The 13,874-nt window shown below is 41.1% G+C and overlaps 1 protein-coding gene across 1 annotated transcript; it reads right to left on the reverse strand.

Annotated features, from left to right (window-relative positions):
• Positions 1-2,611: 2,611 nt before the first annotated feature.
• Positions 2,612-12,632, reverse strand: WBP11 (WW domain binding protein 11). The gene is made up of 11 exons (XM_010132965.1): positions 12,519-12,632; positions 11,659-11,690; positions 10,989-11,082; positions 10,403-10,599; positions 9,449-9,582; positions 8,545-8,744; positions 7,524-7,718; positions 6,821-6,922; positions 5,692-6,012; positions 3,988-4,170; positions 2,612-3,348 (listed from the first exon to the last, which is right to left on the reverse strand). Exons 1-11 carry the CDS (start codon positions 12,580-12,582, stop codon positions 2,915-2,917), a joined length of 1,956 nt encoding a protein of 651 aa, XP_010131267.1. The 5' UTR covers positions 12,583-12,632; the 3' UTR covers positions 2,612-2,914.
• Positions 12,633-13,874: the final 1,242 nt, after the last annotated feature.

Below are 13,874 nucleotides of genomic sequence, written 5' to 3' on the forward strand. Positions count from 1 at the left end.
AAGGAAAAGTATCCCCTATATTAAACAGGGGACAAACAACAGTGCTGGTCAACCAGATGAATGACCAATCCCCCGTGCAGCCAGTTTCTACACGCAGTCCCAGCCATCCACCATGTTTCTCCAAAAACAAATCCGTAACAGAATGTAAGTAGCTTTATGTATGAGAGCTACATGAGACAGGAGGCACCCTGGCCTTAGACTCTTCCCAGAAAAAAGCCCACCTTTCAGTTCCTGCATGATTTGAATTATCAGATCCAGCTCTTCCCTGTGGCCCATTCCAGTACTCTCTGCCTCACCTCCCGCTTCCACACATCCCACTCCCCAAGGCCATCTTAGTAGTCTATCAGTTGTAAGCATCTAGCTACCTTCTTTACACCATCCCCCTTCACCCCAGACAGGGTGATGAAGTGACCTTTATGGTCACTTATGTACAGTCTTGTGTATTAGACATGTAGCAAATTCAAATCCTTTCACCTCGGTCTGGAGAGGATAGGTGCAGCAAGAGGCAAGCGTTCACTCTGTCCCAAAGGAAGAAAAGCTGCCTCACCTATGTGAGAATGTGGCAAATGGAACATTAAAAAAAGGATTAAAAATCAGACTGCAGTGGAGAAGTAGAATGAATCTCCTGCAGATTGTCGATGTAATTCACAGGAGTGGCAGGGAGATTTTCTCAACCTTAAAATGTTGGGGAGGTCAATTCTTATTCAGGAACATAGATCCTCTTCTCCTCAGGCTGCTTCCTGCGAGGGAGGGTCAATACCAAGTCAGAGGTGTCACAATGATGCCCCTTCCCACCAACAACCCCTTACTTCCCCTCACGCCCCCCGGAAAAAAAAAAAAAAAAAAAAAAAAAAATAACAAAAAAAAAAAAAAAAAAAAAAAAAAAAAAAAAAAAAAAAAAAAAAAAAAAAAAAAAAAAAAAAAAAAAAAAAAAAAAAAAAAAAAAAAAAATCACCATTCACACATTTCACATAAGACAAAAATGCATTTTTTTTAAAAGCTAAAATGTAAAGAGGATATTCCACAAACATAACAAAAAAAAGATTTAAGATACTACTGACACAACTGTAATTAACTCCTGAGCCAGGAAGATAACTGTTGTACTAACCTAATTGTATCCAGAATTTGTGAAAAAAGAATCAAAATTTTCAAGTATAAGTTTGGGTAGATAATAATTTTGTCTCCTTAAAACAGAATTAACCTCAAAATATTGAGTATCCAGGTAAATCTGAGGCTTATAGACAAGTAAAGGTATTGTTTGATATCTACTAGTCTGGCAGCTTAACAGAAACTCTTTTAAAAAACTAAAACCCCACAAGTGTGGATATATTCACCTAGAAACTGATACATCAACTACAAGACTTAAAAATCACTAAGACACCACAAAGCTCTTTGACAGGGATGAGTTTTCTCAATCTCTTTTAGGCTGTATCATACTTTTACACCAACTCACGCTTATTTTAAGGCTGAAGACACCAACATAAATAGCTAACTACTAGTATTGGGTCCTGTGCTCAAATTCAGCATTCCTGACAAAGCTTTGCAAGTTTGAAATACTGAAATATGAAGCAGCAGCTCATTTTGGAGAGACCTATTGGCAACAACAGATCCCACTGGTCTTAGAATCAATTTGTGTACAAGATCCCAAGAGATTTTGCAGCCCATTTCAAATAAAGATTTGTTTCTTCTGTGGTCAGGGTTATTATTGGAATATTTGGCTGCCAGCACAGCACATGAAGCTAAAACAATACTCCTGCCAAAATAGAAAAATAATTCTTGAACTTAGAAATAATTTATTTTAAAAAAATCTGTACCTTTAAAAGCACTAATAGAATTTGAAATCAGAGATTTTGTGACCAGTACAGTTATCTGTCAAGCTCTCAGAATTAGAATTGTTTGACAGTTTTAAGGTAGCCTGTTCCAAGATGCATCCAGCGGTATTTGAGGCTTCACAGGAAGTTAGCCCTTCGCTAAGAGTATAGAAATAGTTTTGTAATACTTAGTAGTACTTCAGGACTTACGTTTCTACTAGCTACCAACAAAGGTTGAAAGCGATGTTTAGGATCTTAAAAACAAGAATATAGCAGGACTTTAGCTTTTTTAAAAAGTATGTATTATTTATAATGTAGTTACTGCTTTGCTTTTCTGAGACTCAAAATACCTCCATCTTCCCACTAAGGGCAACAAAGAACCTTCCCCTTAGGTGCTAGTTTTAGACAAAACACAAGGAAACCAGCATTTTCATACACTGAACATTTATTGTCTTTCACAAGACAAAATGAAGTTTCCCCAGCTGATGAAGAGCCATCAAGATGACCATAAAGGGGAGAGGGTGCAAAATTCCAGTGTACAGTATAAGCGACAAATTACCTCCCTGACTACCCTGGAAGAAAGATGATTGATCAACCTCACTGCAACTAAAAAACAGGATTATAAAATATTTACAGAAAAGAATAGTACAGAAAATAAACCCAGGACAACTATCTGTGTATGAAATGCTGCTAACACTTTTCTGGCTCCTTAAAAACCTGTTCCACTACCCTCACCAGAGCATTCAGAGTGTATGAGGATTCAGGCAGAGTGCAGTCATGCCCTGCTCCCACAGCCCCTCCCCCTGAGTACCACTATCTCCCCCCAGAGAAGGGGGAGGAGTCAATGGAAGCAACATTGTGTTCTTTACCATAATTTCCTTCCACCGAGTGGACATGCTAACTCTGAAAGGAAGTCCTCAGGCACACCTTGTCTGCAGCGGTGTCTATTCAGAGCATACCAGCTAGTCAGCCTGTGGATAGGTAACTACTCCCTGTCATGTGAGCCCTTCCATTGCTTGCAGGAGGACCTTTCCCTCTCCACTGTCTGCAGCGGTCTGATCTGTGTTCTGAGGAGCAGGAAAGCTGACTAGGACTATGACAGGTCAGAGGAGACCTTCCATTTCCTTCATGAAGGCTTCATACACATCATCCTTTGTCTGTACAGAGATAGGAGCAGATGATCCAGCCTTAGGGGCAGCTTTGGTTAACGGGAGAGCAGGCTCATCATCCTGTTTTCTCTGGGAAGCAGCTGAAGCCCCTTTATTCTCCCGGCGCACTCGCAAGGCAGTGGGCACAAAGCGAGTGATCTCTGCCTTGGGATTAGTGATCTGCGGCTTGGCACTGATAGTGGCCGTAGCTTTCTTCTCAATGGTGGCCGCACTGGTGTCATCCGCCTTGGGGCGCTGTATCAAGCTGGGTGGTGCACTCAGTACCCCAGGATTTGGAATGGGAGCCGGTGGGAAGAGCCCAGGTGGAGCAGGTCCTAATGGTGGCACCAGAGGTGGTCGTAACATGCCTGGGCGAGGGGGAGGGATACCTGTAAGAAGAAAAGCAAAGCATAAGATGACTCCATACCTGGGATTAAAGTCTTTGCTCAAAAGTGTACAAGCTCAAAAAGCCAAGAAGGAAAAACAAAACAAAAGATGCAGCAGCACTGTCTTTTTAAGAAATTTAAAAATTAAAAAATGTTTTCAACTCTCCATCAAATGCTGAGTTGAATATAGTGTTGATCCTCAGACTTTGAAACCTACAGGAGCCTGTGCATTGTTCCTTTTCAAATTTTGAAGTTACAGTCTGAAAATAAAATTTCTTGATGATCCATTCCACTGGAATTTCAGAGGTGTCTGAAATGTATGACCATGCAGAAAAAAAAATACTTCTATCTCCAACTCGTTAAGTGGAGCACCAATATAGTACCCTGGGGTTATTCAGAAACAGTCCAGCAGAATTCTAACCTCTGAAATTCCCTTTCTGAGAACAGATCTGTTGCTAGCAAACTATACAGAGCAGTACATAATTACTTGTTATTACACAGAAAAAGATACAGCACAATGCAGCCACACAGACAGAACAAAGGCAAACTAGTAACTGCTTACACCTCCTGGCCTGTTCACCGCAGCAAAAACTGGGAAAATAGAGAGACAGACCTGGTGCTGAGGCAAACAGGGCACTTTACCTGGTGGGGCAGGAGGGGGCAGGCGAGGAGGCGGCCCACGTGGAGGAGGACCTGGGGGCAGACCTGGTGGGGGGCCTGGGGGAGGGCCAGGCGGTCGCCCAGGCGGAGGGCCTGGTGGCAGAAGTCGAGGTAAAGGCCCACGCAGTCCTGGTAAGCCAGGAGGTCTCAGGAACGGAGGAGCCCCTGAAAGCATGCACACAAATGAAGAGAAATTCAGTTTATGATTAAGAAAACCCAAAACTATCCCATCACCTAATACTAAAGATCCTCAATAGGAACTTGAAAGCTGTTCTAATGCCAGACAGCTGCCAGAATAAACAATCTCCTGAAAAACAAAACCTCAGAAAGAGGCAGCAGTTTTTAGACTTGGAGGAAAGTTTCTTCATAATAGTCAAGTATCTTGTCTCACTTGTAAAAAGGGCTCTTCCCCATGTAATGAAACAGTAATAGAGAACAGCCACTGAGCTGCAGTTTAAATTTAAACAGTGGAAGCATGTTTCACTGTGGCATTGGATTGCCCTTCTGTCCCGAGAAGAAAGTAGTTTTGTTCTGCTGAAATTAACTGTTTTAGAAACAAAGAGTGGAGACCAGCCACTGAGCTGCAGTTTAAATTTAAACAGTGGAAGCATGTTTCACTGTGGCATTGGATTGCCCTTCTGTCCCGAGAAGAAAGTAGTTTTGTTCTGCTGAAATTAACTGTTTTGAGTTCCCTTCTAGGGGATATCAGAAGTAAACTGTGGGGAAGACATTGAAAAGAGCTTTGGTCTGCCCCCCAGCTCCCCTTGGGAGAAAAAAAAAAAAAAAAAAATCACTTTATTAATGTGTTAATGTACCCATATAGAATAAAAACACATTCAAATCATAGAATATATTGCTCCTCACTACAGTCTAACTATTGATCTTTGTAATTTAAGTGTAAGAACTGAAGAGATGTATACACTTTAATTACAAAACAGCTTTACTGTTAACCAATTCAGCTATAGTAATCCTACTAACAGAAAATAAACTGCTGTCTTCCTCGAAATAAAAGAGTGTTTGCCTTCAAAAAACCCATACGCTGTAAGAAACTGTTATTGCTTGGCCCCATTGCCAATAGTCTTGAGGCATTCTAATACTGACAGAAATTAAAATTCAGTACTTATTTCATCTGAGTATAGTTTTCTTCCCCAACAAGGCTGAAATACATTCAGGTGGCAAAACGGCAGCCATCTTCACATCACAGCTTGTTAAAAAAAAAAAAAAACAACCCATCACACACACCAAAAGCACAGAAAACATCAAAGCCTGTAACTAGGTAATGGCTCCCAAACCTCTTTAGATGTCTTGTTCGGGGTAGGGTGTGAGGGGAACACCACAAGAAAACAATACCAAACACTGGAAAGGCATATTGCTCCAGGCCTTGTTCTTCAGACTCCAACACCGGCTCCAGTGCTGCCTGTCAGTGTTAGTGTTAATGAACAAGCCAGTGCCCATCAGGCTGAGTACAGCTACAAGGGCCTGATGCCTCGAAAGCACAGTACAGCAACGAGAGTGTACTGGTCTCATCAAGTACACTTGACACTCCCACAGGTCTCATCAAGTACCAGACCGGGCCCCTGTACCCCACCTGCAACACATTCTGCAGCTTCAAAACTCCCAACCTGATACCCTGCCTGTAGTATCGAGAACCTTTGTCCTTCAAACCTGAGTAAATCAAGCATTCACCTGGTGGAGGGCCAGGAGGAAGGCCGGTGGGTGGGCCTGGGGGCCTCAGTGGAGGGGCCGGAGGTGGTCCTAATGGAGGTGGCCCAGGCATAGGAGGTGCCTGTATCTGAGTTGGAGGAACAGGCTGTTGAGTCTGTTGCTGCTGTTGTGCCTGGGAAGTTGCAGTAGATGACCCGGTCTCTGGAAGTGCTTCCTCACTGAGTTGTTGTTGCTGCTGCTGCTGTTGTTGTGATGTCTCTTCAGACTCCGAGTCCTCTTCCTCCTCCTCCTCCTCTTCTGAATATTCCTCCACTTCTCTCCCTTCTTCTGGAATTTCCTGACCTGCAAATGGAGTCATACTTATAAAATCAGTCCACAAGCAGTCTACCTTTATTATCACCAGAGAACCTTGAGCACACAAAACAAAAGGATAAACCTTACTCCAAAGGAAAGAAAACTGACCCACATCTTATTGCTAAACAGAAAATAAAAAAAAAATTTAAATTGCAGTTCTAGATAGAGCTCTGCCACCAAGAGCTATGTGTTCCTGTGGGAGCTGAAACTTCTACTACCAACCCGAAGGAAAACTATTTGATCTATGGTTTGTGGGGAGAATGGGGACAACGACAAATGTCAAAATAAACATAATCCCCACATCCAAGAAACTCTAGTGCCTTTGAATGATACTGCAGTGTCTAAAATAAAGAAAAAACAAAGAAAAAACAAAAAAATCTGCAGTCTGTTGGTTAACATTTCTGCAAAAGGATAGTTTATGGGAGTACGAATCCTTACAGGTTACAACCTGAGCTCATAGACAACATCACTCTTACTTTTTCACTAAGAAGTTTGTATTTCACTTGAGCAATTGTTTAAAAGTTAACCAAGATAAAATTTACAAGGAAAAAAATCCCAGTACATCAAAAAGACCTCGTAAGTTGCTACTATAACTTCAGCTCTGCTATGCACCACGCACACACAGCACCAGACTTAAAATAATTTAGAAAAATCCAAATACCCCACAGCTTATACTCCTAGCAGATCTTACACTATGACAGTAAAATATTTACTCTATAAAAAAAACTGTGCAAACAAAGGTTTTACTGGTAAGCTTAACGGCATTAACCCCACTTGATACATCCATCTCACTCACCTGCCATTCGTAACATCATGGCCTGAAGCGGAGTCAGTTCTTTCATGTTCTTTTTCTTTTTTCGTGACTTCCCAGGCATGTCTGCAAACCGTACACTATGACCTGGGGAAGGCAAAGCACAGACAAGGGTGGTGGGAAGAAAATAATAGCAATCAGATCGATTTAAGTCTTCTACCTGGTATGGATAATGTAATCACTCCAACATTTCAATGATCCTTACATAAGAGTTAACATGGGCATGACTGATTATTTGAAGTTTTGATTACTCAGTATTCTCTATCAATTGGCCTCCCCAAAGCAATCAAGAAAAAAAAACTACTATCCAAAAGCATTAGCAGTATGAACTTTAGTTGTCTTAATTGTTCAAGTCACTGAAGACTGAGTGCATTTTACACTGAGGTTTAATTTTTGTAGGGCACCCTGCCAATTCAACATTTTGGATGAAAAATGGCTTGCAACCCTACTAAGACAACTCCACTGTTAAGAAAACAGGTCCATCTGAAAAAGATGCTTCACTTCCAGATAGTGTCCTTCCGATCTGTTTAGTAATAAAAGTTATTCCAGCTGGAAATTAGGTGAGTTAGAACAAAGTTAGCTGGCTGAACAAATTATTTTCCCTCCCAGTCAGGAAAACAGACACACACCCTGTCAAGTAGTGTTCCTCTTTTGGAAGAAGAATTAAATCCCTAACTTCCTATCGTACCTGATTTCTTTTCTTCGCCACCTTCCCTCTCCTTGTCATTATCCCGATGCAGGAAATCCTCGCCTTCACTGTCTGCATCTGACCTATCGCTGTCACTATCATCGCTACTCTCATCATGCTTGTCTTGATCCATATCCTCAGGATAACCTTCATCTTCACTGGTACTGGACATATCGTCATCGTGCCCTCGCTGTCCTGCAGGAAGCAAAGTATCAGAAAATACATAAATTCCAAATACACTGGTGTGAAAGAATGTTTTGTACATCTACAGTTAGAAAAATCCCCCTAGCTACAGCACGGACATATTGAAAACTCTTCAGCATGTAGAAGATTATTTTGGAGAGTCTGTTTTTATTAGATTTCCTTTTAACCAGCTGGTTAATTTGCACAGCAAACAAGTGAAGGTAACTCCTACCTACAACTCATTAGTTCATTTCTGTAGAGTAACCATCCATTATTGAAACACTTCAATGCTTTCTGGCATGCAATAAAGCTGATCTACCCATTCACTAAAGTTTGTTATGATACATTAACTGTATTAAAAAGGAGGACCTAGGTTCTCCTACCAAATCAATATCCAGGCTTCAATTTTTGGGGTTTTTTTTGAAAGTTTGTTTGGGTTTTGTTTGTTTTTTGAAGGGAAGACTTCTCAGAGAAATCTGGAGGGTGTCCTGACAGGTTTGGTTTGTTTTTTTTAAAGGCATAATACATGCAGTGTTTCAGCCTTGTTAAGACTACATGGGAAAAAATCCCAACTGTGCAACATAAGGAAACAACAAGTACCTGAAAACTGTAATTAGAAGTTTTACCATTAAAAAACATAACAGATAACAAAATTACAAGCATTACGAAATATACCAGAAGCACCTCAGAGGTACAAGAAGAGTCCTTCAAGCAGCATTAACATTCATATTGCCAGAGAACACCTTGTCTAGGGCACACTACGCTTGTGACAGTACCATCCATAGCAAAACAGAAGGATCAAGCAAAAAACACCAGACAGTAATAGGAAAGGCCTTACCTGCTTCAGAACTGTAAGAAATGTCCTCTTCTCGCCTTCGAGGAGCCATCTCCAAGGTGAAACCCACTTTACGGCCATACATCTGTAGGACTTGAGGTGGGGGTGGCCCTGGAGGAGGTCCAGGAGGCTTCCTGCCTGGAGGTAAACGTGGAACACCAAGCCCAGGAGGAGGAAGAACAGAAATGGACCGAACTGGTGGTCTGGATATAAGAAAGAAAATGAGAAACAAGAACACAAAACACCAAACATGAGCTCAATCGAATTTTTAACCTCCTCTCATTGCTTACATAGAATTCTATACTTCTCTTTTAGAAGGCATCTAATTCATGAAGTATAGATTTGTCCCAAGGAGTTTACAGCCTCGTACAAATACATGATTGCTGAAGATCAGACAAAACCAAGCTTCCCAGAAGGCAACTGAAGACTGAAAAAATGTATTGAATCCTATCACAGAAACAAAATGAAGTAGCCACAAAGTTACTGAAAACAGAAGACTCCTCAGAAACAAATAGAGAGAATGGGAAACACAAAAACTAGGAGCTTAAACTGAATATATACTAGCATGACAAAAGAACACATACATGGCAATTTAAGGGACATTTATGTTCAAAGCTGCAGGGCTTTAAGTTTTATCAATATGCTAGAATACCTAGTATATTACTTGTAAACCAAGTAATATAAACAAGTACCTGTAGTAGTAAGGAAAGATTAAGCAAGGCTTTGGTTAAGAAAAGTACAATTCACTTGCACAGAACTCCTGATTTCTCCTAGTCTACATTACCTCCGCTTCTACCCCTAGCTCCTCACCAGTAATAAGAGAGTTCCTTTTTTTACTTCCTCTCCAAGTTTTGGGTTTTTTGGTTTTGTTCAAGATTTGTTTCTTTGGTTTTTTCCTTTCTCTTACCCATAGGCTGATGTCTTCTTCAGGATAGAAGGTGGTTGGGCCCCTGGAAGGGGAATGTCCTGTATGAGGATGTTAGAGGGAGCATGAGGCATATCTGGCAAGGGGATACTTTCCACTTCCACATGCTGAGCATTCTGGGGGGGGGGAGGGGGGAAAAAAAGAGAGAATGGGTTACTCTCACAGAAGCCACTGCACAACCTCATCTCCTTTCAGAGTACAGAACATATGGGGCCTGGCACCACTTGCCAAAGGCACCTCTTCTTGGGGCATGTTATCTCGTAGCAGTCCGTGAAAGACATTTGGAAAGAGGTCAACAGTAAAACTTTTCAACACATAACAAAGCACGTGCAGTGCACCCATGAAAAGCTTTAGTGTTTCAGTCAGGTTTGAATCTCCCTTTAGACCTTCAGTCCCCAAATCAAAAAGGCTGCAGATACTTAAATACAGGCACAATTACCCAGAAGGCACAAATCACAGGCTGCTGCATACTCCAAAGGGAAAAAGAAAAATCTTACGGATACTTGCATCTGGGCAACATTATGTTCTCCAGTATGGTAGAGAAGAATTAAAGAGGTTCCTTTGACAAGGAATGCCAAAGGATTCTCACTGAATAAACGGAAACATCAACTGCACACTCACAGGCTTGTTCTCTCTCTTTAATACAGAAAACAAATTCTGATATTGTTTTTTTGCAGCATAAATTTGCCCTTCCCCTGTAATTTCTTGTTGAATGACGCAGTATCAGAGACAAATACACACTTGATAACTCCCACGCTGACCTCACCAAAATGCTGTAACTGGAGATACTATGCAAATTAATGTAAGTACTTAATACGGACCACGTAACATACATACTGGTCTCTTAGGAAGTTCCCTTCCTTTGCAACTGTCACACAAAGCAGACAAAGCATATACACTACCAAAGTTACAAGACTGACATATAACAAGCATTACCTTGACAGCATCAAAATACTGGCTGAGTTGTGATCTCTTCTGCTCGTACTCCACCTCTAACTTGCGCAGTTCTTTATAGATGTCAGGATTCTCCTTCTCGTAGAGCCGCAAAATACGCTCAAAAGTCTCACGGAGTTTTTTGCGTTTATCCTTTAGCACTTTTTCATTAAGTTGTGGCTGCTGTACTGGGTTAAACTCTAATCCAAAATAGCACAAAAAAAGCCCAAAATTATCAAGTTACTCTACTCCACAACTACAAGGAATGAAATTACTTCAAAGCAAACAACTTCCAATTCCTAATTTCAGGAAGTCTTTAGTCTTACGATAATTCCCACCTTCAACTCTTAAGTCACTACCATGCACACTCCTCATTCTTTAGGTCAGTCATATTCCTGGGGGAGGGTGGGAAATCAGCTTCAACAGCACTACATCAATTCATAATCAGGCCCCAATTATTCAACAGAATCTCCCTTCTACTAGGAAAGAAAAAAGGGTTGCTCTATTTTAGATTCCCAGTCATGCCTTAAAACTGCTATGCATCTACATAAACCACTGCTCAACGCTAACAGTTGGCACCTCTACTCACCCATCTCATCCAATTTTTCCATGTCCCGGATAATCTGCTTTGGATCTTTCATCTTTAATACAGCTGCTCGTACCATCATTCGTTGCTTTTTGTTCTAAGGTCAGAAATTGAGGAGATCAGAAAAATGTCACAGGATTAAGGGATAGAACCCTTGTACCAAATACCCTCCTTTCAGTATTCCCACTCTGCAGAAAAAAAACCACACCTCAAAATGCCCCGCAAATACTAACCATGGCACAAATCAGCAGCAAAGGTAATTAAAACTGATGGGAATTTTAATTCCGCTACCCTGCTATTTAAAAATGCTTCTATAATTCATTCACTCCAGTTAAGACAAACAATCAACAAGATAACCAACTGACAAAAGGTGTACAGCAAAACACACTAAGTATGTGAGTAGGGTTTTTTTCCCCCTAATTCCTAAGTACTTTCAATCATGTTTTGAAAAGTGGTAATCATCACTAATTAAGAAATAGTGGATAATGAGACACAGTTACTCAAAACAAGATTCCTGCCTGTATTTTGTTCAACTGTTTGCTTGGACAGCATTTTCCAAAGTGAATCTAAGATACCAGTCAAAACATTTGTAGGCGATTCATCACCCATAGCCCATAACAATCACAAACACAACATGGGGAATGCCAAGTAAATGTTCTTGATCTCTATTTACCTTCTTTAGTTCCCTTTTCCGAGCTTCCTTCCCTAGAGAGAAGGGAAAAAGAAAAAGAAAATAACAACTTGAAAGAGACAATCAATCCTTGAAGAATCTTTCCTTCATCAAGACTGGAGCTGTTTCTCATCAGTTCACTCAAAGGCTGGAACTGTTTAACTCACCTTCCCAATGACAGAGAAATACAGTATGAAATAGGTACCTATTTCACGTGTGTTATACAGAAAGAAAATAAAATATAGCAGTCTTTGTCTCCAGAAGCAGGAGTGTTTCTGTACAAAGAAGAACAATAGACGGCAAAAGCCACAGTGTGGTGACAACGCGTGTGGTCACGAAAGGATTGCTGCTCAGAAGCTGAAATAGAGCCAACAACGAAAACACTTAAAAAAATTATGTATGCTTTGAGTATGCATCTGAAATAAAGCATATTCACCGCGGAAGTCTGGAGTTTCTTTATCCAGTATGTTACCAAAAGGAAAAAACAGCTAGACGACTACTTCCTCTAACCAGAACACCTGCAAAACTTGACACGTTCCTCAAATTCTAGCCTTGGACAGACTACCAATGTCCCAGAAAAGCGGCTTTCAGTTCAGCCAACAGCTAAGTTCAAAGACCTCTGAACACTGATAACTACGGCAAAAACTAAGAAGTAAACAGAAGAAGCAACAGCCTAAAAGCAAGTAGCCTTCTTGCAAGTTTTTACACCAGCCCAAAATGAAATAATATTTTTCAAGTTAGAGAAACTCAGTTCTGATTCACAAAGTGAGGATCTTATCCTCAGAGAAACCTTTTTCTCTGCTTCTCTACGACACCCCCCACCCCAGCCAATTCCCACCTGCTTAGCTTTTAAAGATACTTACGGGCCTGGTCCGTGGGGTTCATAAACTTCCCACTCTTGGTGGATGATGTAGATCTCCGCCCCATTTTGGCTTTTTTCTTTCCGCCTCAAAACACAGTTTTAAAAAGAGGGAGAGATCTAGAAAAGACGGCATGGATTCAGGTCACAGTAGCTTTCCCCTTTCTCTACCAGCAAAGTTGCTCCCTCAAAAATCTCTAATTCTGTGAGGTGCTCAAACCCTACAAGCTCTGACATTCTCATTAAAAACACCCTGCTTTAACTAAGTACTACTATTTAATTAAGCATCTGCTTACTACTACTTTACTAAGTATCTACTGTAAACTAATCAATTAGTTCTTTATTCACTCCAAGATTCAAACAAAGAAGTTTCTTGCTTACACCAGAGGGGCACAGGGGAGGGAAAAATACCCACTCTGTTTTTCTAAGAGCATATCAGAGTCCTTCTAGCTTTTCATTTACTCTCATAAAAGCTTAGAAGACCTCTCTAATCTCCCTCCAACTCTACTTTCCTGCCAAACCACCACTCAAAAGAAAACCCCCAAAAAACTCCACCAAAACAAAACACAATACATAACAGATTTCATCCCAAAATCTAAAACTATCTCTGAAATTCGGGAGTCGATGGGAAGCAGCTTTCTAGACACCACACTACATCCAAACAGACTACAACCAAAGTGAAAGCACTCACAAGTTCAGTCTAAAGTTCTCTGCAGCCACCATATGCATCCTTCTTCCTTAATTACAGAAGATGCCACTTTCAAACCACTAAATGACAGCACTCCCTTAGCCCCTAAAAAAAAAAAACCACTAACCTCAAGCATGGTGTCTCATTTGGTGCTTCAAGACTTTGCAGAAGGGGCTCCCAGCAAGCTCCAAGAACTGACCTCATTCAATTAACTCTCTAGGAAAAATCTCCAGAGCTCTGGTCGACCCTTACTAGCAGGTTATGGTCACAGTTGTCCTGCTGTTTGCAAGAGCACCCCGTGATCTGTGATCACCAAGAACACATCTCCTACTTAAGATTACACTGAGTTTTTTTACAAGACACTATCATTTATTTAGGTGGGATGCTTACCAAACAAAGGCAGGAATTACATCTGCACGCCGTCTTTGTCACATTTCTAACATTTAAAGGGTGAAGGGGAAAAGAATAAACTTCTGAAACCTCGATCCCAAATCATTTTAGGACACAAAGCAAAGAGGTTCAAGGCAAAAGAAAACCCACCCTCTAAATTTATGATTTTCTGGCCACGGGGGAACAAGGCAGGAAGCCTCCCACGAGGCACACGAAAGCCTCCCCTCCTCCTCCGACGGAGGGAAGGAGCGAAGGCGGCAGCGCAGACCGCCGCCCTCTCCT

The sequence above is a fragment of the Buceros rhinoceros genome, unplaced genomic scaffold (assembly GCF_000710305.1).
Source record: "Buceros rhinoceros silvestris isolate BGI_N320 unplaced genomic scaffold, ASM71030v1 scaffold17943, whole genome shotgun sequence".
Lineage (NCBI taxonomy): Eukaryota > Metazoa > Chordata > Aves > Bucerotiformes > Bucerotidae > Buceros > Buceros rhinoceros.